Here is a 26177-nt window from a genome sequence, read left to right as displayed (position 1 = left end):
AACAAAAACCCTGGAGATTTCTTCTCTGGGAGACAACAGTCAAATCTGCTCACAACCAAAATAATGTGGACAATACAAAGTGAGAAGGCAATAACGGACTAAATAACTCACATTCATCCAAGTTATTTCTATGTTTTGGGGGGCAGAGCTGATTCTTTCTTCATTGTTTTTTTTCTTCTCCAATTGGCTACTTGCCTATTCCTTGACTCAAAAGTCTTCACTGTATTACCATTCCTAACAAGTGGGAGACAAATTTGAAAACAGTAATAAAGATAGGAATTGGAGATATCAAGGAAAGTCAATTTCTTTTTATTTCTGTCTCTCATTTCCTTCGGAGATCTGGCACTTTGGCTACCAGAGGATCCCCTGATTTTTCAGAGGGGACTCAAAACAGATTTTGGCTATGCTAGAATTCATTTTTTTTTTCTACAGCATTAGTTGTAAGTTATATAACTTCCCTTCTTGGCACTTAAAAACCTACAGATCTCTACCTAGACTCATATGAATAATCGACTGCCAAATGCAACTTCTCTTTTTCCTAAGAATTAACATTCTGCGTGATTTACTCTGAGGCCAATAAGTAACTAACTATGCCCAACTCAGAAATATTGCTTACTTCCAGACTGGCAGCTATTTAATGAATAATTAACCACTCCATACTTTCTATCAGGGATGCTTGCATTACCAGGGTAAAGGTATCCTTTATGTCTACACGATGTCATAAAACAGGTCTTTGCCAGAAAGACGCCCTCATTTATCACATGAAATGCCATGTGGTATTAACAAGGTCGATACTGTTTGTTTAATATATTTTGCTTTCATAGGGGCTTGAAATGATTTGTTTTTGCAGCTGTAACAGAGTTAAATTAGGGACTTAGCTTCAGCTTAGCCAGTTGAGCATATATAACCAGGGGCTATTAATTATCTGCCTAGAGGCCTTTGGTCATCTTCCCATAATTTACAGCAATCTTGGGGTGCTGAGTTGCAGCACAACAGCCAGATTCGATCCTAAAATAATCAATCCTGCCTTCTCAGGAACTGAGGGGAGATTAAATAATTCAAACTTTTATTTCTTATTCCACAACAACCCCCTACACACATGTAAATGTTATTCGTGTGCAGATTTTTTAAAAGTTAAGTAAGGAATTCAAGAGAACAATCTTAGTTGGAAGACTATAGTTTCAGACACCCGTTCCCACAAATGAGAAACCAAAACAACAACAACACTTTTCTGACCTTTAAACACCAATAATCAGCCCCTTCCCCTTTCCACTCTTCTCACGCTGGTTTTGCAGGGGGGAGAGGAGGAAGTTTGCTCCCAAGATAAACTTGTCAAAAGCCTGCACTACAATTCTAATTCCTCACTACCTGTCTGTGAATGTCAGCTGGGAGTAACTGCTGAAAAGCTTTGGAGGGGGGAAGCAAGGGGAGAGAAGGGGAAAGTAGAGGTGGGGCAAAGAAAAACTGGAGTGCAATTCAAACAAAAATGAAATCACACAGACACACACACACACACACACACACACACACTCAGACACACAAAGAGAAGGGAAAAAAGGCTCCCCCCACCTCAGGTCCTAACAAGATACTTCTTTATCAGAGGTTCATTGTCAATCAATTAGCCGAGGCAGCAGGGGTCTGTGAGGTGGGGGCCCCCGGGGAAACAATGGGCAGCCCTGTTGTATTACTATTTAATCACTTTTGCTAAGTAAATAGAGCAGCCCCGAGGTGCTGTCATGTCAAGGGAATTTATAACAAAAAAAAACTTCATTTTTCATTGGTCATTCCCTTTTTCCCTTCAGGACAAGAGAGGGTTATTACTGTAGCCTTAAGTTCCATCTTTGTGTTTCTTGCCTTTGATTCCCACTCGGACCCTGCCACTTTCTGGCACTAATTTGTCAGGCTGAACAAAGAAAGGATTTGTACCTCCTGTAAGGTCTCAATTAGGAATGGCTTCTGCTGTATTATGTGCCATTCAGAGAGGACACAATGCCGGTAATTACAGGAATTTGCACTAAATGGCTGAAGAATTCACAGCAAAACTTTTCCCCCCCTTGGGCTTACCCCTCCCAAGGGCTGGGGGAAGAAAAAGGAAAGCAAAAAAAAAAAGCTCTTAATGCCAGAGAGATGTAATTACCAACAGCAGTCCCAAGAGGTTAAACAGCAGCCAAAGGAGTAAAACCATAAAAACTGACGGTGTGAAATGGTGCAGGGGTCCCCTCGGCTCACTGTTTTTCTTGCTGTCTCTTCCGTTAACATTTTCAATTTCAGTTCAGAATCAGGAATGCTGCTGCCCCGTGGGCCATCTGAATTCACCTCTAGAGTACAAATCAGTAACACATTTCACAACGTGAGCTTTACAGCTCTTGTGACATCTATAAACAAGGCCCTGGGCCCTTTTATCATAATAGTCAATTGCTAGGTTTTCTGATTGCTGGGAAATTACAGGGCAAATATCTGTATGTACTAGTGCCAAGAAAACCATGGATCTATCGAGGGGAAATAGATATGTACAATGTCTAATTCTTGAAAAAAACCGGGCTGCTGTTTTATAATCTAATGTATACAGCATTTTGTGAACGACCTTAGAACCACTTACAAGTACATATTCCATAAATATTTTAATAAGCTGCATAATCATTTGTTTTAGAATTAATATTTTAATACCACAGATGCCCCTACTATCGAACATAATTTTGAATCCCAATCAGCAACTTCATTAAAGAAGCATACCTCGATTTCTGCTACAGAGGTGTTTCTGAAAAGCTGTACTAAAGCACCAGCAAATCAATTGTTCTGAAATACCACTTTCATCATGTGCTCCTCTGCTCAGGAGCCTTCTGTGACTTCAGGGTCAAACATTAAGTTCAACTTTATCAAACTGTCCTTTTTTTGTAGGTCAAAAATGACTGAACATCTGCAATTTCATAGAGTCCCACTTGGCATCACGGCTGACAGCTCTAACCTGACCTCACTTCCGCAGCTGTGAGCATTTGGCATTGGTGATGCGATTATTTGATTAACACCTGTCTTCCCTAGTGGACTGCAAGCTCCATGAGGGCAGGGACCACGTCTGCTTTGTTGAAGCACTGACTTATCCAGGAGCACCTGAGCTTTGGAGGGCATGGTCAGAAGCTCAGCACACAAAGAATGGTAGAATGAATGGAAGAGCTTAATTTTTAAAAGGCATGTTCTCAAGAAGGAACAGTGAGTGTAAAAGTCCTGGAGGCATGAATGACCAAGGCAGCTTCCAGAACAGCAAGAAGACCACTGTAGCTGGGTTTCCTAGCAGGGGGCAGCCATGGAGCTGGAGAGGACACCATTGGACAAACCACACATAATCAACTACAACTCCACAAAGTCCAAGCACATGTTAAGAAATACACAGTTATGCATAAACATGTATTTTCAAAACCATAACCTCAGGCATTTGGGGATGGGCAGGGTCCATTTTCTCTGCAGGGGCTCTTTAAGTTTCAAAGAAGGTTACAGAAAATTCTTCACCTACAGAAAGAATTTAGTGAAATGAGGCCAACTGCACTATTTTGTAGATTTAAAAGCCAATATTTGTGGCTCCCCCGAATAGCAACTGAATGACATCATGATAAAGAGCTGCTCAGTGCAATCTTCCACTTTTAAAGTTGATTCATCGAAAATATTTAAAGGGGGCGGGACTAAGTGTACATATATACTTGTAGACTAAAAAGGCTCACTGAAACAGCAAAACACTGTGAATTAGCTTCTTACTAAAATGACCTATAAAGCCAAGATTCTACCACAAACAATTTACTGGACTTTTTGACAGTCTGGAAGGTAACCATGCTATGCAACCAGCTTTTTCACCAAATGAGTGTTTTTATGAGGATGAAAAGTTAGGTAGGGGACACAAGCACTAAATGAGTAAACAGCTGGTTTAGATTAACTGTGTTTGTGAGAAACACAGATCAATTTTTCAAGTTCCATCTGCTATAATAATCTTTGCTATAATGAATGGCCTCCCAAGTAATTTAAAAAACATTCAGAGGTTTGCTTAACAAGTTTTGGCCTTTTTCTTTTGAGACTCTGCCCCCTACAGGAGATGAAGTATTTCTACCCAAGGTAGGAAACCCGTATTCCATGTGTGGCTAATTGAGGAAAACGGACAGCAACCTGGTAAACCAGGTGCACCCCAAGCAACTGAACGTAGCAGTTTCTGATGGAAGAGGGGGCACTGCAGTGACATTAAAAATTTTTGCTTTTGCACACTGTAGAAATTAGGATTGACTTCATTCCACATCGAAGGAGAAACCTACCTGGGCCTTGCTAGACCTCCAAACCAAAGCACAAAGGTAAAAACTGAGCAGAGCAAATGCGTGTTAGACTACATTACCCCTGTCTCCAGGATCCTCTACCATCATCCATCCGTGACCTAGTCTCCAGCCAGCCATTTAGTGAGCACCCAATCAGACAGCAAAGGGAGGCCCAAAGACATGGCCCCTCAAGCAGCTGCCCCAGTTCTATCCCAGTCCATTATGTGATCCGTTTCCTACTCTTTCCCACTTAGCTTCCTTCTCCCTGCCTCTTCTCACTTTTCTATGACTTCTCCCTGTTTTCATTCTTCCAACTGCTAGATGTGGTGGACCTGCTAAATGGTACCCTCTACCTGCATTCTCCTTCCTCTGTGGGCTAGAAATGCTACTCAGGCAGCACAGAAGGTGGTCAGGGAACACTCCACCAGGAAACAAACTCAGGAGAGGAAGGTGAATTAGGAGGCCACAAAGGGACCATCCTTGTTTAACACCTGAGGCTTTTCTTCCCTCTTTTACTAGAAAGTTTCCCTGTTCATACTCTGGTCTCTACCTTGACAATTAAGCTGAGCTGTTCTTCCCCGATTCCTATAACACACCAGATTTGTTGCCCTCTCGGCAATCTAAAGCCACAGAAGTATACCGTAATTCCAGGATGCCCGCAAAGTAAGCACTTATAAGTTATTTTTGAATGGCTAAGCTTTGAAATATACTATACGCACTAGAAGACTACGACACTGAAATGTCAATAACTTCTAAAAACTGTGCTAAAACCAGTGTCTTCCTATTTCAAAAGTATTTTCCAAAAGTAGCTGTCGACTTAAGACAAGGTCACTCATGCCCACAGACATATGCACCTCACCTGGTTTGGCTTCTTTACTGGCTCAGGGTTTCTGGTCTCTCCCACCCCACCCTGCAAGTGTCTGCTTCCCCATTCCTGAGGCCCTCCAGACAAAGCAGGGATGATGCACTTAATCCCCACTTTAGGTAAATTATTTTTCAATGGAAAAGGCCATCAGCATAACTATGCTAAATTCAAAGTTTTGCTGTGTCACCACCATTTGACTTTTCAATGCACAAACAAGCACAAAATTGAAATGTTGGTCTTGACTGGTGGTGAGTTTCCTGTTCATTTTTAAACAGCATACTTAAATCTGATACACTTGAATTAAAATTTTCCAAATCTGGCTTCCAATTAAAGCTACCTTCACGGTAAATTTCTTGTGATAAATTGTGGGGTTTAGCGCAAAGGGAAATAATTCGATTTCATTGATAGTAGACAGATAGATAGACTTGGTTTAGTGAGGGTTATTTTCTTCCTGGTTTACTGTCTTGGGGGGAGGTGTGAGGAATGTGGAGTAGGGAAAGAAACAGGAATAGGGTTTTCAGAACTGACAGATGCCCGGCCTCGGACGCCACTTTGTGCCTCACCCGTCCACAGCAGTTCCAGCAACCCTGGCTTCCCTGGGATGAGGCACAGGCCCACTGTGACTCAGAGGTCATCTGCTGAGTCATCGTCACTTCGCTGTTAGCCACCTCCAGATTTTCTGTCAAGGCTGCCTTTCTGGATTCTACCTTAACAGGACTTGACAAGGTCATGGTCAATGACAGTTACTGACATTTTCCTTGGACACTTTCTGGACATTTTCCTTGCCTAAGGAGTGTGAGTAGCCAGCTTTGGGCCTGACTGTCTCTTATGAGCCAATCTGTGACATCCACATTCCCAGTGACTTTTATTTCAGACGGCAGAGGAAATGGAATCACAGCAGACTCAGGAAACCTAAATTCTAGTCTGGTTATGCTTAAGCCAAGTCATTTTGATTCAGCGGGGTAGGCCCTAGCTGCTTCTGCTTACTTCACCAGCATGGCATGAAGATGAGCAGATGTTTTAATATAGCAAACTCCTTGAAGGAGAGATGCTTTTTAAACAGGAGGTAGCTGGGACTGGATACTGAGTGAACTCCAATCGTGGGATTCAGGACTGTTCTTTAATGAGCCTTAGGCTGAAAATTTGCTTCTTACCTGCACATTTGAAACTCTGAGCAGTGAGTCCTCGTTCCAAAGACAGTGTCGTCAGGATGCTGAGGAAGCTGGTGGTCACAGACTGTCGTTTGTTCTTCCTGAGTTCCAGCCCACCCATCTGATCCTTGGGTTTATTCCTCAGTGTGACTTGCAGGTTTTGTTCTGAACTCCTGGCCACATTGGCAGCTGTTTTCAGAGCCTCCATCCACTCCTGAGCCCTCTGCCGGGTCTCAGCACGGAGGCGGAGGACATCTTGGGGGAAAATGACTTGAAAGCAAGAGTCACAGTCGTCCAGGTTGTCCATCTGGACAGCCAGACACACATCCACATTGTAGCTTAGCAGGGGATCCTCATCTAGCTTGCCGGGCTGAAAAGCCATCAGGTAGGCCCTGCTCAGCACAAACGTAAATGCCTTCCAGTTGTTTTGGACAGTCAGCCTGTAGAGCGTCCCTGATTTGAGGATGTTTTGGTACTGCTTGGGGCTATCTAAGACAGGGGACGGCACGAGCAGCTCACTGGATTTCTTCTGTAAACAACGATTCTGTGGACAGTCAACATGATGACCAAGCCCTGGTGAGTTCGCCAGCTCCTCCTGCCGTCCCAGGTAAGCAGGCGCGGCCGCATGCACGACTTCCCAAAGCTTCTGCCCCCAGTCCAAAGCCTCCCACGGTGACTCTGCCTTTAGCTGCAGCTGAGTGTTGTCATACAGAACAGTGTCCACCAGCCTAGCCTCAAGGTTGCCCAGAACAGATATGCTCTGGAAGTGTGACAGCTGGTACGTGGCATAGAGGCTCTGATTCCCACTGCTGTCGAGGCTGTAGAAGCACAAGTCATAGGGAGAGAGCTCCGCATAACAGCTTTGCCAGTAACTGTCATGGTCCTTCCTGATCTCCAGGTAACCCTTCTTCAGAATGTTTGGGAATGCCTGCTTGTGTTCTAGGAAGGAAGAGGGGGAAAAGGAAACATATTAATTCATTAATATGAATGAACTGAATGAGATGAAAAAGCAGATGCAAGAATCCAAACAGATCAGGCATCAATATCCCTCCGGCTCAGACTAAACACAGCAGAAGTAGTAAAATTCCAAGATCAGAGCTAATGGACAAGATGCAATTGGAGGAAAATCTCACGTCTGAAAAACATAAATAGGGTGGAACTCAGTGCAAGAGTAAGTATTGGGGTGGGGGGTTCGTTGTCAATGTGACATGCAGAAGTCTGCTGGGAAAACAGAAACACTGGAATAACTGGGGCTATGCTCTGTGGGGCCACGAAACAACTGTGCTTTGCCAGGAGTTCTTGTTTTCCAGGTAACATTCTACAGAATACCAAATATTCGAGAGAGAATGTCCCTTCTGCTACTTGACCTGACTCCTTACTCATCGTGCTTGAGACTGGTAAAGCCAAGAAGGGTCAGTGGAAAAGACAGAGCCTGAGGTGTGCTGCTCAGACACCCCCATCAATCTTCAAGGCCAGGCCACGAGCCCTGTGTCTTTATAACCAGTTCTCCAGACCTGACTCGACTAGCTCACTTCTCAGGTCTCTGCTTGGATAGTTGCTCTCTCTCACCTCTGAGCCTGACTGTGCTTATGCTGTTCCCACCGCTTCCACCAGCTGTCACACACTTACCCTTCACTGAGCAACCGTCTCTTCCAGAAAGGGAGTGTGTCCTGACTCCCTAACCCCGGCCCCTCACCCATGCACTCATGCATACACACACCTACCCGCCCAGGTCAGTATCAGGGAACTTACTACACTATTCCTCTCTCATGGGCTCTTATCAGGCTGTATTATAACAATTTATTTAAATATCTGAACAAACACATGTTGAAGTCTTCACAAAAATGTGAGCTCCAGTGAGGACAGGGGCGAGGTCTTTCCTGTCATCCTTACATCACGGCACATATTGCAATGCCTGGTACACAGTAGGTAAGTGTGTACACTGTGAGTAAGTACTTGTTGAATTAGAATAGAAATAAAGCTCCTAGCATAATGCCCAGCATGCACTAGGTGCAATTCCCTTCCCTCTCCTCTGTTTTACAAGTTCATCCGGCCATGCCATCTTTAATCAATGATTAGCTGCAATATACACAAGTTCCATACTTTAACAAAAGGGGACTGTCACTTGGGGGCCATTCTGATACTTTCATTAGGCATACAAACGAGAGAGAGCACTCCTCCCTAGAAGAGAGTCTCGCTCCTGAGATGTTTCTCAATCTCTTTGCTGACACACATCGGAGACAGTCATAAACTAATTGAGTAAATCCCTAAAAAAGACAAATCATATTCCCGAAGGGTATAATTTCTGATCTTGGCTAATGGAAAAAAAAAAAAAGAGTAATACCACCTAGAACTTAAAAATAGCAACACGAAAGAGAAAAGGAAAGAAACACTACAGAGAAAAGCCAGTTTTACCTGCTTTACATCTCTGGTCCTGACATTCATTAGTATTTCTGTGGTAACTCAAAAGCCATTAATTTCTTACAACCCACTCTAATCCCTTTGTAGAGAGAGATAATGGATGCCTATTCTCAGGTTATCTTTCTTTTCTGATAATGCAGTAAGACAGGCAGCGCTGTTAGAGACACGGCTGCCGCCTCCCCCCGCCCCTCTCATTTCCATCAGGCACTGATGACAGTTCAACCTTTTCCATAATAAGACCCATAACTGCACGTTCCTCCATCTCTATCCCTCCTGTGACCCAACAGCTCAGCTCTGCAGCCCCGAGTAAAATTAAAACCACCTCTCTTGCTTTTAGCTAGGAATTTCCCTCTCCTTTTCTTTCCTCCCTAAGAGCTTTTTACAATAGCTACCATGAATTAGAAACTCTAACTTTATTTGGACCCAAACCAGAAGCAAACCTGACTAAAACCTCACTCCTTTCTGACTGTCTAAGCTAGGGTAGCAGATGCCAGCTTGGGCGGACTGAATGGAAGTCCAGCTTGGGATTCTCAAAAGTCCCCCCACCCTCTTGCTGCAGAATAAGATTAAAGAATGCACTGTGTTTCAATATTTTCTCCCCACCTTGGCTCAGCCCTCTCTAAACAGGTATGTGAAACTGAAACAGAAAGGAGGCGCATTAACCACAGGAAATGGCCCATCCTTATAGGCTCCAGTAGGTAGTGTAATTTCTTGAAAAAGAAGAGAACAGATGTGATCAGGAAACTATTCTCTGTGTATATTCCTTTCTGGAGGGCCTGTTTACATCAAACCTCTCAAACCTCATTAATATTTTGTGTGTGAAGTATTAATTCTCTTTGATTGCAGAGGGCTGGAGAACTACCATTTCTCTTTAATCTCTAACCACTACTTCCTCCTGAATCTAAGCTTTCATTAATTTATTATAGTTCAACTTCTGTTTTCCAGAGCATATCATTTCAACTCATGTAATTAACATCACATATATTCTTTTAAAATGGTCCACTTCACAAACGAATAATATAATCTGTCTTAACTAGTATCATAAATGATTTAGGCAGAACCACTGACAAAGATTATCACCATTTCACCAATGGAAATAGAGAAAGAAGATCAAAATGAATCACTGTATCTATAAATTTCATATTGAAACCACAAGAGAGTAAGTCCTTCTTGAAAAAGAGCAAGAAACAAAAACAAAAACAAAAACAAAAACAAAAACAGAAACAGAAACCCCCCGAGAACTCTTTGTTTCCCATTGCTTTCCACTGTGGCATGTTACGAAGACATGATTTAGTTCCTCCTCAGTAACGATCCCTTTGCCCTCTCCTCCTCATCCCGTGGTACCCAGTGCAGTGGCTTACGGACAAAAATTGCTACTGACTGAAGAGGAAGAGGAAGAGGGGATTTTTCCACTCATGCACCTGATTCATTTCTGTACTGCCAACCCACCAAAGAGTTCCTCTTTTGCCATTGTTTCCTCCCTGTTCTCAAAAAAGTTTCCATTCTTGTGGCCACCATCTTAATCAAGGTCTTAAGTGGGCTCCCATCTTGAGTTCTCCTCCCTCACCACCCGCTCCACCATGTAGCACACTGCACCAGGGGTAACCTTTCTGGGTCGCTCATAACCCTTCCCATGCTCCCTCATCAGCCCAAAATCCTGCATGGGTTTCAAGGTGCTACTCAATAAAGTCCAAATTCCTTACGTTGGTCTTAACACATTTTCTTGTGGAAAATTTCAGACACACACAGAGGCATACAGAAGAGTAAAATGGACACCCATGGACTCATCCTCAGCTTCAAAAATCATCAAATTTCTGCTATTTTTATATCCTCTCCCCAACTCCTCTCCATCTCTTACTTTTTGTTGTTTTTTGTTTGTATGTTTTTGCTGGAATATCTGAAAGCAAATTGCAGACATTTAATCATTTCTACTGCAAATACTTCAGGCTTCATCTCTAATCTAACAATAAGAACTTAACTACAGATACCATTTTCACACTCCAAACATGAATAATTCCTTATCTAATACCCAATCTGTATTAATTTTGCCAGACTGTCTCAAAAAATTTCTTTATATAGATGGTTTGTTCGATTTAGGGTCACACATTGATTTGGTTGATATGTCTTTTAAGCTTCTTTAAATCTATAACAATTCTTTCTTTCTCCTTTTTTTTTCATGCCATGCATTTATTGAAGAAATTAGTTCACATGTCCTGGAGAATCTCTCACATTCTGAATTTGGCTGAGTGTATCTTCACAGTGCTGTTTAAATGTTCCTCTGCTTCCCAGGTATCTCAGCACCCACAATCCTTCTGCCCAGACTGTACACTGTTTGATACGCAGCCTTTAGACATTATATATAGTAATAATAATAATATAAATAATAACTAGGCATGCTCACATATATAAGCATATATGATTAAACAAAACATGCTTTCCTTTTGGTTATTTTATGCAATTTTGGTTTTTCAAAAAGCCACCATAATGTATATATATATATATATATGTTCATGTATAACTGAAAAATGGTGTTCTACATTGGAATTTGACACAACATTGTAAAATGATTATAAATCAATAAAAAATGTTTTAAAAAAAGTTTTAACCACCCCTCCAAAAAAAAGCCACCATGTCTCAGATCAAAAGAAGTGAAACATTTAGATAAACATTCAGTTTACCAAGAAAGTCTGAACTGCTTGAGTCAGCACCATGAATGAAGTCATAAGAACAGGATTCTGAAGATCAGGCAACACTTAGAATGAAAGATAAATTTCAATGTTTTCAAAGAATGCAAATGTCCATGTGGTGTCAATATTCCAAGTCAAAATTACCTATTCAAATTTAAAGGAAACATTTAAGTTCTTATAACCAGATTAATAAATGTGAAAGGAAGCCACAGTGGGAAGCGAACAGAGGACTCATAATGCTGCAGAATCACACTCTATCCTGGACCAGCCCAAGAGCGCTGCCTCTTAGCGTTCTGCAAGTATATCACATTTCCTTTGCCCTTCATCATCTTTCTTCCCAGTTTCTCTACAGGTCATCTAGGCCATAGTTAGCTATCAGGATACACGATTTTAAGATTTGAAAGCCCATGAAACAGGATTTACAACTACTAAATTGGCTCAAAACTAAGGGAGTGGAGCAACTTGACAAACATCTACTGAACACCAACTATGTTCAAAGTAGAGCATTAAGCTTTGCTGGAGCTCCAAAGAAGACAGATGTCCTCAAGGTGCTTACAACTCAGCTTTGGTAAGTGACTCTAATATGAGACTTTCAGATCAAAGATAAAGGAGAAACCATAGTGTCAATTCATAACAAAGACACTTCTACAACTGGGCTCTTCTTCATGAATGGCCAATACCAATTACCTGTACCCTACTGTTCTTTTGACTTCTAGATCCCACTCCCAGCTCCCCAGACTGCGGTGCCACTTGGTTCAGCCTCACCTCATGGCTCTGGTCCAGGCGCCTGTCAGCACTACGTTGACAGCCTAGAACATGGGAGAATGCAATTAGACTTCTTTAGACACAGAGCTTCCTGAGAACCGTCCATCCACCAGACAGCCCCACTTCCTCTTCCAAGACTGCTCGCTTCTCTGGGGTTAGTTACAAACTAGGCTTCAGAACTCGGCCCAAGTCCTCAACTCCAATTCCAGAACTTCACCTCTTACAGACTAACCTGCTCCCAGCTCCACCCACCCTTGGCCTTGAATAACAGACCCCTCTGGCACCGTCTGAAGCACTGCTACTGACTGCCTGGGACCCTGTACTGAGAGAGATGCTGAAACTACACCCGGACTCATGGGGAAAAGCACCGTGCGGTCACTGAGGCGGGAAAGATATATGTTATGTATGTGCCATCTGGTTTTAGGACTTTTATCAACACAGGTCCTGCCCCTCCTCAGTTCCAGAGACCTAATTCTCTCTTCCACGACAGTAACATCCTAGACCCCTTAGACCTCTTCATCACAAAGTACTTACCAACTTCCAACACGGTACTAGTTTGTTCTTCTCACTCCCCCACTTTACCTACCTTCCACTCCATCCTTAAAAAGGCCTGAATCATGAAGCCCTTCCGCCTCACCCTTATGATCTCTTCTTTGTTTCACTGGACTCCTTCCTCCTCTAGATTCTGTGGTCAATCGTTATAACTTGTCTTCTCATGCTTCCCAGGTCTATCACCCTCTCTGAATCATTACCACCATCTGTCTTCTCAATTTAAGCCTGGCATCCTTGAGGGAGACACAGAAGTATTAACCAAGGTGTATGAGTCCATTTCAACTGTTATTCAAAATAACTTAACCTGGGTAGCTTGTAAACAATGGAAATTTATTTGTCACAGCTCTGGCAGCTGGAAGTCCAGATCTAAGTACCAGCTGATTCAGTGTCTGGTGACAGACTCAAGCTTCTTTTTTGCTGGACTCTCCCATGGCAGAAAGCATAAGGGAGCTCGGTGGGGTCTCTTTTATAAAGGCACTAATCCCATTCATGGGGGCCACACCCTCATGACGTAAGCACCTCCCAAAAGCTCCCTTCTACTACCCTCACTTCAGTGGTCAGAAATTTAACATGAATTTTGAGGGGGACACATATATTCAGAACGGAGCACCAGTCAAACTTAGATTCATGTTGCTCAACATCTTTTATAGCTTTAATCCTGACAATCATTCTTTTATTCATTTCAGTGGATCCCAAATACAATCTCAGAACAATTTTCCCACACTTTCTTTACTCTCCTCAAACACTGAATTCCACTGTCTCTTTCTTTGTTCACCATAGGGAGCTCCTTTATATCCACGATACTTGTCTTCACTTCAACATTACACTGACCAATGTCCCATACAAGTGCTACAGAACACAGTGGTTTAAGACCACAGGTGCTGGAGCCAACTGGCCTAAGTTTAAATCGTAATTCTATCCTTACTGGCTGTGTGACTATGTTACTTAAGCCAAGTCTCAGTTTTACCATCTTTAAAATGGGGCTAAACGGATAGCATCTACCTCACTGCACTATTCTGAGGAAGAAATGAATAACTCTTAAAACAGTGCATGACACATCTTAAGTATTCAATAGATGTTTTCCTATGTTACTCTTCTGGTCTCAAAAGAAGAAACTTCTTGCCTCCTTGTTAATGCTAATCCTTCCACCTTGACTCTGTACCTAATTTCTTCCCACTTCTTCAGCATCTCTTCCTCTATAACATCTTAAAATTACCCCTCTACTAATCTCTTTTTCTCTTGTCTTCTTATATCCAAAGGTTTGTTGTGTCTGTCCAAAATTACTCACTTGAACCTATGTATCCTATGGCCCGATCTGTCTTCTTCTTTCAGATTCCGAATTCTTACAATTACAAGTGCCTCTACTTTCCATCGCACAAAATCTGGCCTCTGATCATTGCTGTGACCTCATCTCACATTTCTTCTCTCACTCCAGCCAAAAGCCTCATATGATTTTTGAACGAGCCAAGCACACTCTAGCCTCAAGGACTCTGATTGAAGTTGCTGTATCCTCTGTTTGGAACATCTGTCCCCAGCTCACTGACTTACTCATCTCCCTCAGTTTTTCACCTCAGAGGTGCCATCCTCAGTGAGATCATCCCTCAGCACCTCAGTTAAGGGACCCCCCCCCCCCTCAGTCCTTCTCTGTCTTAGTACCTTGCTTTATTCCTTTGAAAGAACTCATGCTCCTTGAAGACAGGGACCTGATGTCTCTCTCACCTACATATACCCAGTGGCTGGTTCCATAAATATTTATTGAATGTATGCACAAAGGACTATGTTAGACCCCATGGAAACGCTAAATGAATCACAGATCCTGTCAACAGTTTATAGCCCAATTAGACCCCTTCATTCTCTCTCCACAAGTCCCACTTTCTCTTTTGTCGCAATCACCTTAATCTAAGTCCTCATCACCTCACAACATGATGACCAGTTGAGCCTCCTAATTTCCATCCCTTCAGTTCTTTCCAGCTACCAATCTATCCTATATACTATTAGGGCCCGAGAGGACCATTAAATAGCATCCCTTTTCTTCACCCAAGTTTTAAACCAACTGAGATTGACAGAGGGTAGTCAGGCACAGAGATCAAAGCTGGGGGACACAGCTTAGGTGTGTAGAGACAAACTGAACCCTGGAACTATGCTGATAGCCGAGGGGTCACCAGCAGCACCAGAGTACCACGGGCCCCCTTCCTGGGGACAGCCAGGAAAGGCGGACAGGCGGAGGAGCAGGCCTGGAGGAGCAGGCCAGAATCAGCGCTTCCGAAGACAGAACGAGTTGCACACGCCTGGTTCCTCCACTAAGCAGCCCCTAAGCTGCTCCTCCCCGGGAGCGGAGTATGTAAAGGGAGGAAGGCCAAGAGTCTTATGCTGCCTGATGGCCCTTTACATGGACACAAAAGCTACAGGGAAGGAGGCTGTGTGCTTCTTCCACTCTTCACCCCTGCCAACTTCCAGACTTCTTATAAAATAGCCTTTCAATCTTGACTCTCAAGATATTTTCAAATGCTCCTTGCCAAACCTTTCTGAACTCAGTCTGCCTGGCTTTGAAGGTCCTCCATAGTCGCAGCCCACTGCTCTCCAAAACGCAGTCCTGTTCCAGCTTAGCCTCTGGCCACCCCAGACACAGGCTGTGTTCATCTTCACCTCGGCTTTGTGCTCGACCCTCAATGCTCAGCTGAAACATCCTCGCCTCAGAAGACTTCTCTAACATTCTAGATCACAATCAAGTCTCATTTCTTTACATCCCTGGTTAAAAAAACACAGTTTTCCAAGTCTATTTGTTTCATATTAGAGTATTCAACTGTGTTTAAGCCAGAAACTGGGGGAAAATTAACTAATTTTAGGTCTGCATTCTCATTAGAGGCAAATAAGGGAAGTGAAATTAACACGACGCACATCAATCATGACACTGCCACAAACGTCCACAGCAAGGAATAGGAAGAGAATGATGCTACAAGAACCGAAGAGGGGCTGTGTCGTGTACATTTTAAACATGGCACACAGGCCCTCACACAGCATTGGCCACTGTAGTGCCCAAAGATACTTGTTAACAAGCTTATTCTGTAGACGTGATCTAGGCTCAAGTGATATCTTTTCTTTGAGCCACTTTGGAGATCCTTCTTTCTGGGTAAAAGAGAATATCCCATTTGTTTTCCCTTCGTAAACTGGGGGGAAAAGACATGTTATCTGTAGGCTCTGGTAGGAACAGACCTGTAACATATCTAGTTATGTATTATAGCTATATATGAGCTAGACACAACAACTGGGGAGCTTTTCTAGCTAAGTTATTTGTACCATTGGCAACAGTGATAGCTCATAAGTCAATACAGACCTGGTCAATTTCAGTTCTCAAGTGTGAATCTGATCAGGAGACCACAGACCCAACCTCTTATATTCAGACGTTTTCTGCTTTCTGTGACAAGGGTCATCTCTAGTGTTTATAGAACTTTTTGACCCAGAAAACAACCCCAAACATCAACTTTCAAATGACGCTTACTCTTTGCCATGGTGAGCTGCTCATTCTGGGTCTCTAATCTATAGGAATTAAGCATAAAAGAATCTCCCATACCTTAGGCCACCAGATTTCAAGACAAATGGCATCCATTGCTATATCTTTGGTTAACACAGAATCGTGGAAACTTAGAGCCAGCAGGGACTAGAAATCTACCAGCCCAGCCCCTAGTAGACCCTGAGGTAGAACCTGTCAGGTGTCTCCTGCTGCTTCACCAGCAGAACCCTAATTTTGTCCAGGTGTGGTGCTCAGAGGAGATGTCCTCTCCCTTGCCCCACGGAAAGAATCATGATTTGTTTAATCTAATCAGTAGCTCCATTTCCTTTGGCAGAGACTGCTTTAAGGGCAGGCATGCAACCTAGTTCTGGCTACTGAGGGGGTGCTTTGGGGCCCTCTGGGAAGAGACCCAGAGGAGGTGCCCTGACTCTGGCTGTTGATATGTATCCTTGGGGCTGCTATAGCCATCCTGCATCAAGAGGAAGATAAGAGACACCACCAATACACTGAGGGGAGCAGAGCAAAAACATGGGGGGGGGGTGCCTGGATCCTTGATGACCCTGGGGCCACCAGAGGTGGGTGTTCTTAAGTATTTATTTCATACAGTGTTTGACATTCACCGAGTGTTCACAGCTATCTGTTAAGACGGATGAAAAAATAAGATAAATGGCCTTGCTGTGTATGCCACCTTTAGTCGAGTACTTGTTACTTGCTTCTAAAAGCATTCTAACTGATTTAACAGATTTGGAAAGAGGTTCCAGGAAACAAAATGAACCGGACAAGGTTACACCACAAAGTGTGGAAGCTGAGAGTGGAACTCCAACCTCCAGACTTTCCATCTGGATGACACTGTGGTTTATTTGTGGTGGAGGGAATGAGCCCAAAGCCTCCTCAGACCTGAGAGGCAGTACGGTAGAGTGGTTACGTGTGGCCTCCAGAGTTGGCCCGGCTTGGGATCCTGCCCCACCACACACCAGCCAGATGGCCTTGGGGGAGGGCAACCTCTCTAAGGCTCAGCTTCCTCATTTGTAAAAGCAGGACAAGATAACCTATCATATTAAACTATTGTGAATATGAAATAAGATAATGGATGAACACTTCTTAGCACAGGTCTGGGCATAAAGTTAACTCTCATTAAATGACAGCTCTTACTGACAGTATTAACAGTAACAAACTTCATTCAACTTGACTCAAGCTTGGTAAGGAAAAATGCAAGAGAGGCCATTTCCATTTTGGAAACAAACAAACAAACAAAACTGTACTGTCCTGATTTTCCAATCAACAATACACAGAATTCAACCAAACACCTTGTATATGCTCATACTTGGTATCATAGAAAGTTTTCTACAATATAATTCATTTCATCAAAGAACTGCCAACCTAGTGTTGAGACGAATGTACAAGCAATTACCTATAATGCACAGCAGGATAAAATGTGCTGTGGAAACATAAAGTAAAAGAAAAAGTAATTTTAATTTAAAAAAAAACCACAGATACAGAGAACAAACTAGTGATTACCAGAGGGGAGAGGGGTCAGGGGAGGGGCAAGAGAGGTGAAGGTGATTAGGAGATACAAAGTACCAGGTATTAAATAAATAAGTTATAAGGATGTAATGCACGGTATAGGGAATACAACCAATATTTTGTAGTAACTTTATATGGAGTATAGTCTATAAAAATATCAAATCACTATGTTATCCACCCGAAATTAATATAATATTGTAAATCACCTATACTTCAATTTAAAAAAAATTTAAAATGTGGAAAGGTCTCAGGGAGGATGTGGTATTTGAATCGGTCCTTGAAAGATACTGTAAGATTCTGAATGAAGAAGAGGGCCAGGGAAGGTATTCTAGCTGAAGAGACACTACAAGCAAAGGTCCAGGAGCTTGAAAGCACATGGCACATTCAAAAACGCTACAGAGGTGGGGTGAAGAAAAGTGCAAATGATAAGGCTGGAAAGATATCTGGATGCTTTAGAAAATTTACACTTGATTTTGTAAAGAAAGGGGGACCATGATTCATTCTTAAAAACAAGTGGCATGAAAAGATCTGTGTTCTGAGAAGGTAACTCTAGCAGTTTGTGAAATTAGTAACTATAGTTCTCCTGAGCCAAGAAAGATAAAATACATTAACAGAACAACCACAAAAAATGTCAGACACCTCATTTTCAGAGTTCCCATATAGATTTGTTAGGAATCAGGATGCGGGCTGTCGATGAGGCATGTTGGGTTTCCGAAAAATGTAACCAATGGAAACTATACAATCATAGAAAATCAACTTTCTGTGACCTATTTTAGCAACTTCTTTGTACTGACTAATCTTGCTGAAGGGTGAATCATAAATTCAGCAAGAGACCATGTCCTGGTGACCTCACTTGTTCTAAGCCCGCAGGAATATTCCCACCTCTACTGGCTCCAAGGCTTTTGAGAAACATCATAATTGAAAAAGCAGTCATTTTAGTATAAGTCCCAAATTTGGCTTTTTTTTTCCCCCAAGTAAAAGACAGGGTAAAAGGAAATCGAAACAGAGTAACATAAAACTCAGGATAAAGAAACCATACTGCCATGGTTTTTCTAGCCCTAAAGAAAGTCTCTGCTCGAGACCTTCTCCTGAAGTACTTAGCACAGGAAAATACAGGCATAGGAATGGTATTAGGTCACCAGAGAGTGAAACTGACTGAAACAAAAGCCCAGCTGACCACTGCCCTGGCCAAGCAGATGAAAATGTGAACACAGTCAGGGAGCGAAAAGTCAGTCAGATTTGGGCAGTCTGCTGAGCTTCAGAACTCCATAGCCAAGGCCAAGGATTCCTTTTAAATTTTTTTTATTTTAAAAATTGCAATAGCAGTTCATCCAGAAGTGGAGTTACAAGGCACAGAGAAAACCTTCTGTGTTAAGTAATTTCAACCATACCTATATTTCCATCATGACCTTCCAGTACCAATCTGACCACAGTAATTAGCTCCCATGTAACTGTGAGTCAAGGTCAGTTCAACTATATCCTAGAATAATATTTCAAAGTTGGGAAAGATTATAGAGATAATTTAACCTGCTTCCCTAGATTTATAAACCAAAGGCAACAGACAAGAGATTTTTTCCAAACCTACACCTGGTGAGTTAGGAGTAGAGCTGGGATAAAACACTTCCAAGTCCTAGTTGAATGTTCTTTCTAAATCGCCTCGTCTTTCTCTACCATGTGGATATACTCAGGGGGATAAGAGTCTGTGTGTGTGTGTGTGTGTAGACAACTACTTTTTATGTTGATAACATATCTAGTGTCCACATGTTCATATGACTTTTTATGTTCTTACCTTAATACACGTTTACATTTGGACTGTGATTCTATGGTGTTAGGACCCTATCTTCTTTATCCCACAGGTAATTCCTTGGTGCTGATGGCTGTATCATTACTGAGTAAACAAGAATAGGATGACAGTGGTGCCAAGGGTTAAAGGGTTAAGACAGATACTAGTCAGGAGCATGTCTGTAGAGAGCTAAGATTAGTGCTGAACTAAAAATGAGCCATTCTGGTGGGGGGTCAGGGCCCCCCCTCGGTGTGAGTTCCCAGGCACATCTCTGCTCAGCGGCCCAGGGGATGGCAGACACTGGGATGGCAGTGGGAAAGGAGCTGACCCTGAGGAAGCTTTGGTCCCCACCACCTACCTCGAAGTTCTTTAGAAATAACTGCCTCTGATGTGAGGTGAAGGATGTGTTAATTAACTGGACGGACACATCCTTTCACAATGTACATGTATATCAAATCATCATGATGTGCACTTAAAATATCTCAAAATTTAGTTGATTATACGCCAATAAAGTTGGGGGAAAAAAGAACTGCCTCTGTTTCCATTTTGCCTTTGATCTATTCCTTCCCATCAATTAATACCTAACCCCTTCAACATTACAATCCCATCCTCAGATAAGGCAGGGTCTTTAGGTTGGATTCAAGCCACACTCCATCCACCTAGTAGGACCCACTGGCAGTACCCTTCACTCACTTAGCCTGGGTACCATTCCACCTGAAGAAGTCTGACTTAGGTCTGCCTCTACCTAAGGCAAGGAATCGCTAGAATGCATTCCCAGGCTTCCAAGTAATATTGAAAAAGGCAGCCAAAGATGGGGCAAAACCCTGAAGTCCTCTTTCCATGGTTACAAACCATGGGGGTCCGTTCACTTAAACTTTTCTGTAGGGCTAACATTCAAGGGTGTGAAAGGTAAAGTTACAGTCTTCTTCTTGCAGATTCATTGATCCCCTAAAGGACTATGACCAGCTCTGCACTGTTCATGGAATAAATGTTAAATGCAGGAAACAGTCCTTGCTTAGGTAGACTGCTTTGGTGTGTCTCAGTTCTTCCTAACCAGTGATACCAAGAGGGATTAATTTTAGTTGATGAACATTATCCAGGTCTGTTTCTTCCATACTACTTCCCATCCTTACCCTCACAGGGATTGACTTGGAGGCTGAGAACTACTGGCTTTCAAAGTAGGGGTCTAGCCCCAGCTTAGTGGTTAAGAGCATGGACTCTGAAGGAAGGTTGCCCAGGTCAAGTTGAGGGTCCACTCATTACTAGCTGTGGGACTTGAAGCACATTACTTAAGCTCTCTGTGCCTCAGTTTCATCATCCTTAAAATGGGGTCAATAAAAACACCTATATCACAAGAGTGTTATATGAATTAAATAAGCTGCTACCTGCAAATCACTTAAAATAGTCAGTGCACAAAATAAGTATTTGATACTGTCATTTTATTTCCTTCTCTTTCCATTTGGGCTCCCTCACTTACCCTGGGATGAACACACTGGGTGCCCAAATGTTGGCTTTACAGTAGCAAGTAGGCTGTTTGATGTAGTCTGCTCTCATATATACCAAGAACCTAGGAAAGAAGTGATCTTCAAATCCAAAGCAATCGTCTCCCATAAAGAAGCACTATGAGGGAACAGGGAAAAATTGAGGAGTGATGCAAAATCACCTCCAATGACTTCCAACTTCAGAAAGACTAAAGGGCAAACCACAATTATCTCCCCAGGCTTTGTGCTCACCAAACAGCAGTCAGATTCCTCTACAAAGGATAATTGTGACTGTGCCTATGTGACCGACCCCGGAGTCTGAGATGGTATCTGGAGACTCCTCCACGGCCAGGGCAACACTCTTCCAACGCTAGGGGCTACTTTATAAGCTATATCTGTTTGATTTTTATCTTATCACAAGAATAGTGCACGGCAGCCTTTGAGATGAAAGCAAATCTTCATTTTTCACTGCTGCTAAAGGACTTCACAGAGAGTATGTGCACAGTATAAGATGCCAGATGATGGTGTGAGGCCCTCAGAAGAGAGGGTGGAGTTGTTCTTTTTCTAGAAAGACATAAACCAGCTAATGAAGTTAATGCTTTTAATTTATTTTTGTATTCATTTCACATGTAAAAAACAAAAATGTTCTGAGCACATACTGTGTTCAGAGCACTGTATTACGTACTGAGGATAAAACAACATGTAAGAAACAATCCCTTCCTCAGTGATCATAAACTCTAGTGTGAGAGACAGTAAACAGTTGATAACAAATCAGTATGAGAGAGGGAATGGCTGGTTTATTTCCCATCAACAAACCAGTTAATAGCTAAGACAGAGTACAATGCAGGAAGGCCAATTCAAGACATATTTACTGTGAGGCCAGTTTATGAAATTGACTATGCCAGGGAAAGGTAAGAGTGATTAGGGGGATCACTTTGATTCTCATTGATGAGTTTCAAATTCAATTAATAATACCATTATTAAATGCTTAAGACACTTATTAAGTGTTTACTATGTGAAAAACATGGTTCTAAGAAGCACTTTAGATCTTTTAACTCACTTAATGCTCACAAGATATTGAAGTAAGTACTACTATTATCCCATACTTTATGGCCAAAACAAGAAGTCTCAGAGAGATGAAGAAACCTGCCCTATGTCACACAGCTAGTAAGAAGGGGAAAAGGATTGAAACTCTAACACTCTAGGTTTAGTCATTTTTTAACCAATATGATACCTTGTCTGACCAGAAGGCCTTCTTCAGACAGGCTTGTCCATTAGCCAAATAGCTCTTACTACAAAATTTGATTTGCTTTATACCCAAAGCACCATTATCCTCAAAGGCCCAGCTAATCATTGCCACAGGAGGCAGAAGACGCAGAGACCCTACCTAACAAAGAAGACCCTTGGGCTTGTTGTTATGGAAGGAAAGGGAGGGAATGAGAGGGGGCAAAAGAGGGGGAGGGGAGGTCGAGGAGAAGAAGAACCGCGGCTGCTACTCAGGTGAGCTCAGAAAGGGATCCAGAAAAAAAATCACCTGGAGAAAACATAAGACTACACAGTAATAAAGCCTGTCAGTAAGTAAGGGAGTGACAGAGTCAAACAGAAAACCAATTGCCCTCATCAGTGGAAACCCATTTGGCTAGATTTTATTTCTTCTGAGGAGCCCTCAGCCTCTCATTAACCTTTGTTAATTTTTAGAACAGCAGAAGAGAGGGATTAGAGGCTGATGGGCCCTTTCGGACAGTGAATTTGAGGTCTGTGGGACATTTCAGCAGAGCTGTTCACCAGGCAGTCGGATATGTGAGTATGAAGTTCAGGGAAGAAGTCTGGCCTGACCCCAGATCTCCTGGGTCCTCATCTCAAGCTCTGGTCAAGATACTCCCTCAGCCTTTGGCATATTCCTTCAAGAGAAACAGTAAGTCTTTCTTCAGTTTGGATGGCTACTTTCAAAGGTCTTAAAGTAAACTTCACTCAAAGATCTTAGCTGATTTTGACTAGTATGCACCTGGGTGTCAGCACATCCCCTATCCTCAAATGCTGTGAGAACCATGGTTGGCAGAGTCGGTGAGCCGCCATGAATCTAGAACTCCTCTCTACCCCCACAGCCCAAGAATGGGTGGCCAGTGGGCCTCGAATGCCCCTGCCCTTCTCCTGGTGAGCGATACAAACATCATTTCTCTCTCCCACAAGCCAGAAAAGGTGTCAGAAACTCAGCAGGCTATTTCCCCCACTTTATTCCATCCTGATAGGATGCATATCCCATGGATGATCAAAAGGTGGCCAGGTTATATTATATCAATATCTGCAAGGCCATTTGTTCCAGTTCACTTTTTAAAATACCATTCAGTACTTACATTTCAACATAATTTAATATTCAACTTTTTTAACATCAAGAATTAAAAAATAATAATGGTCTGTCATATTCTCAAGAGGGAGCCCAAGGAAGGCTGGTTCTTGCATTTATAATCCAAACAAGATAGGAAAAATAAAACTGGAGATATGACATCCTCTTAACGTGGGTTATGCCAGGGATTTAGAATGGTTAGTGGTTCAGTGATTAAAAAAAAAAATCTGTGTGAACTCCAAGAAACCAAAAAAGAACTGAGTTTGTTTGCTAACCAATGAGTACAACTGTTTGAACGTGAGTCCAAGGCAAAGCTCTCGTTCTAGCAGGCACTGGGGTCATAGGAGCTTGTTTAAACTCATACTGACTCAGTTAGCAAGCCCTATGCTTTATACGCCCTTTTCTTTCTACCCCTACGGTCACCACCTTTAGCTAGATGTCACAGAGGACTGGGGAAAGTCTAGGAGAGAAGATAAGGAATTACAAGTTATAAACCTGAATGGGGAAAGAAGTATTTTAAAAGGGTAGATCTGAACGGGATGTGAAAATAATGCAGCACCTCATGGACGGGAACATCGCATTTCCTTAGCAGACGTACTAAACCATATCCTTGCCTTGAATTACACTTACAAACTAAATTTAATTAATTAAAATGTAATGTAAAATAAGTAAATAAAATATAATGTTAAATTGTATCATTGGACTAGCAAGCAATGATAGAGACTGAAGTAACCCTAAAATAGCAGTTAAGTACATAATCTCCCCAGCTAATGAAGCAGAAGCCATCTAAATTAAGAGTTAAGGAGGGTGATTGAAGAATCATCAGTAATAAAAATGGACAGCCTGTACAAATGAGGTTATCGTGAAGGAAAATGCTGGGGGAAACAGACAGATGGTTTGTCATAACTCACAGAAGAGAGAGCTCCTGTGTGTGTACAAAGTACGAGGGAAAGGAAATTCAGGGCCCTACACCACGAGGTGCTAGGCAACCTCTACAAACTTCTCCTCCCACTGCCCTTTGGTCCCCTCACAAGGGTCAACCCACTCTCCTCGGTCTTTCCCACCTCACTGCTGTCCACACCATCATCCTAACCGAGCATCCTCTAACTGTGACCCTCTTCCTGCATCTTAGTGTTATTCAAGGTCTAGCTCAAGTCTCATGATGTCTGACAAATGCTTCCCGACAAGCCCAGCCCACAGTGTCTTCCCCTTCCTCTAACCTCTTACGATCACTGTCACACATTAAAAAAAATAATCTCCCAAATATAGGGTAAACCAAAAGTTCCCTTACAGACATTTCAATTGAGCATCTACTTTCTCTCACTATGGGGCATCTGATCCCTTCACTAAATGAGAAGTTCTTTAGGGCAGGGGCTGTGTGGTCACACATCTTTAAATCCTTCGTAGCACAAGGCCACAGCCAGTGGATGTGAATAAGCGGTATGATACAATGTTCAAAGGAAAGTACTACGTTAATTATGAGACTATTCTGATTCTAACACACCAGATGAGGAAGAGAGAATGAACCGTAGTTATCTTTTCACTCAGTCCCTCTTCAGACAATAGCCAGACTGTAGACTTGAGGTCAGGTAAGTGTGAAAGTAAATGGAGGAGGGGGCTGGAGTAAGCAAAGCTAGACGTGGACAATGGAGAGTAAGACTCTCCTGAGGTAAATGCAAGACAGACAACGGAAAATCAACAGTGTTCATCAGCAGTCACCTATGAAAACATACCAGTATTTCCTTGAGCATCTTCTACCTTGTTTGACGAAGGCAACAGAAAAGACAGCCTGGTGAAGTGAGGGCCCTGAAGAGACGGTTGTTGCTGCTGCTGCAAAGGTGAGGTTCTGAGGACTGCCCTCCAGTCCACCTGGCTAATATCTGACCTTGATCGAGTGTGCCCGGGCTTAAAAGTGGTGTTCTCATCCAGTAAGTCATTCACAGAACGAGGTCTGTCCCTCCGACGCTGACAGATGTTGAAAAAATTAAAGGTGGAAGCTTCCTTTTGTTCCATCCAGGAAAGATTATCTGGGGCTGTCCCCTTCTGGACCATAAACTGTTCTTTGGCAGGGAAGACATTTTGAGCTTTGGTTTCTAAGAGCCTGGTCTTACAGTGGTCCCAAATCATACCCCCCTTGCCCAAGGAGGCGACGTTTCTGATAGCACCATTGTCTATGTTACTGAGTACCTCGTGCCCCACCAGTTCAGGGACTTCCTGAATCCCATAAACCTCCGCTTGCTGCACGGCCTTTTCCAGTTTACTATCAAAAGTGCTAAAGAAATCCTCAGTAACTTCCAAGGCGGGGCTGATATCGTCCACTTCCAAAGCTTCCATGTCACAGGCTCCGAGAGGACTAAGCCCCCTAAGCTGGTTCAGGAAAGGGCTGCATGAACCTTCACCCAGTGAAGAGAGGTGCTTTGGGTGACGTGGTTCTAGAAACAACTGGAAGGAACTTTCATTCGGCTGCTCAGAGCAGGCCAAGCACAAGTGTGGTTGATGTTTTCCAAGTCACTAAAAGCATTTGCTAGATGATAATAGTCATCAAGAAAGATGCTGGGAGACAAACATTCCTCTGAGATTATTCTTCAGTGAGATCTCTGTAGAGACACAGGAAGTGCTGGTCACAGCAGTGCCGCAACCATCTTTAATTTCCTGAAAGAAAATAAACAGAACGACATTGGCACGTGGTTCACTGTGGTCTACACACATGAATCTGCCCAATTACTTCCTATCTTTGCATCTCTTCTACGCCAGTCATGCCCAAAGGCGGACAACACCCACGCAGGAGTTCCACTGTCAAGAGT

At 42.7% G+C, this 26177-nt stretch overlaps 1 protein-coding gene across 3 annotated transcripts in view; it reads right to left on the bottom strand.

Moving 5' to 3' along the window:
- PLEKHM3 (pleckstrin homology domain containing M3) overlaps nt 1-26177 on the bottom strand; it is a 164205-nt gene that overhangs the window by 118167 nt on the left and 19861 nt on the right. For all 3 annotated transcript variants that reach the window (XR_004189975.2, XM_006205232.4, XM_072961370.1), the window contains exons 2-3: nt 25107-26025; nt 6309-7244 (exon numbers count right to left, since the gene is read on the bottom strand). Coding sequence is in view for 2 of the 3 variants with exons in the window: in XM_006205232.4 (XP_006205294.2) it covers nt 6309-7244; nt 25107-25707 (1537 nt within the window). In the remaining variant the exon portion in view is untranslated. The remainder of the gene's footprint in view (nt 1-6308; nt 7245-25106; nt 26026-26177) is intronic.

The sequence above is a fragment of the Vicugna pacos genome, chromosome 5 (genome assembly GCF_048564905.1).
Source record: "Vicugna pacos chromosome 5, VicPac4, whole genome shotgun sequence".
Classification (NCBI taxonomy): domain Eukaryota; kingdom Metazoa; phylum Chordata; class Mammalia; order Artiodactyla; family Camelidae; genus Vicugna; species Vicugna pacos.
Note: the sequence above shows the minus strand (reverse complement) of the source record. Positions and strands in the feature narration are given on the sequence as shown.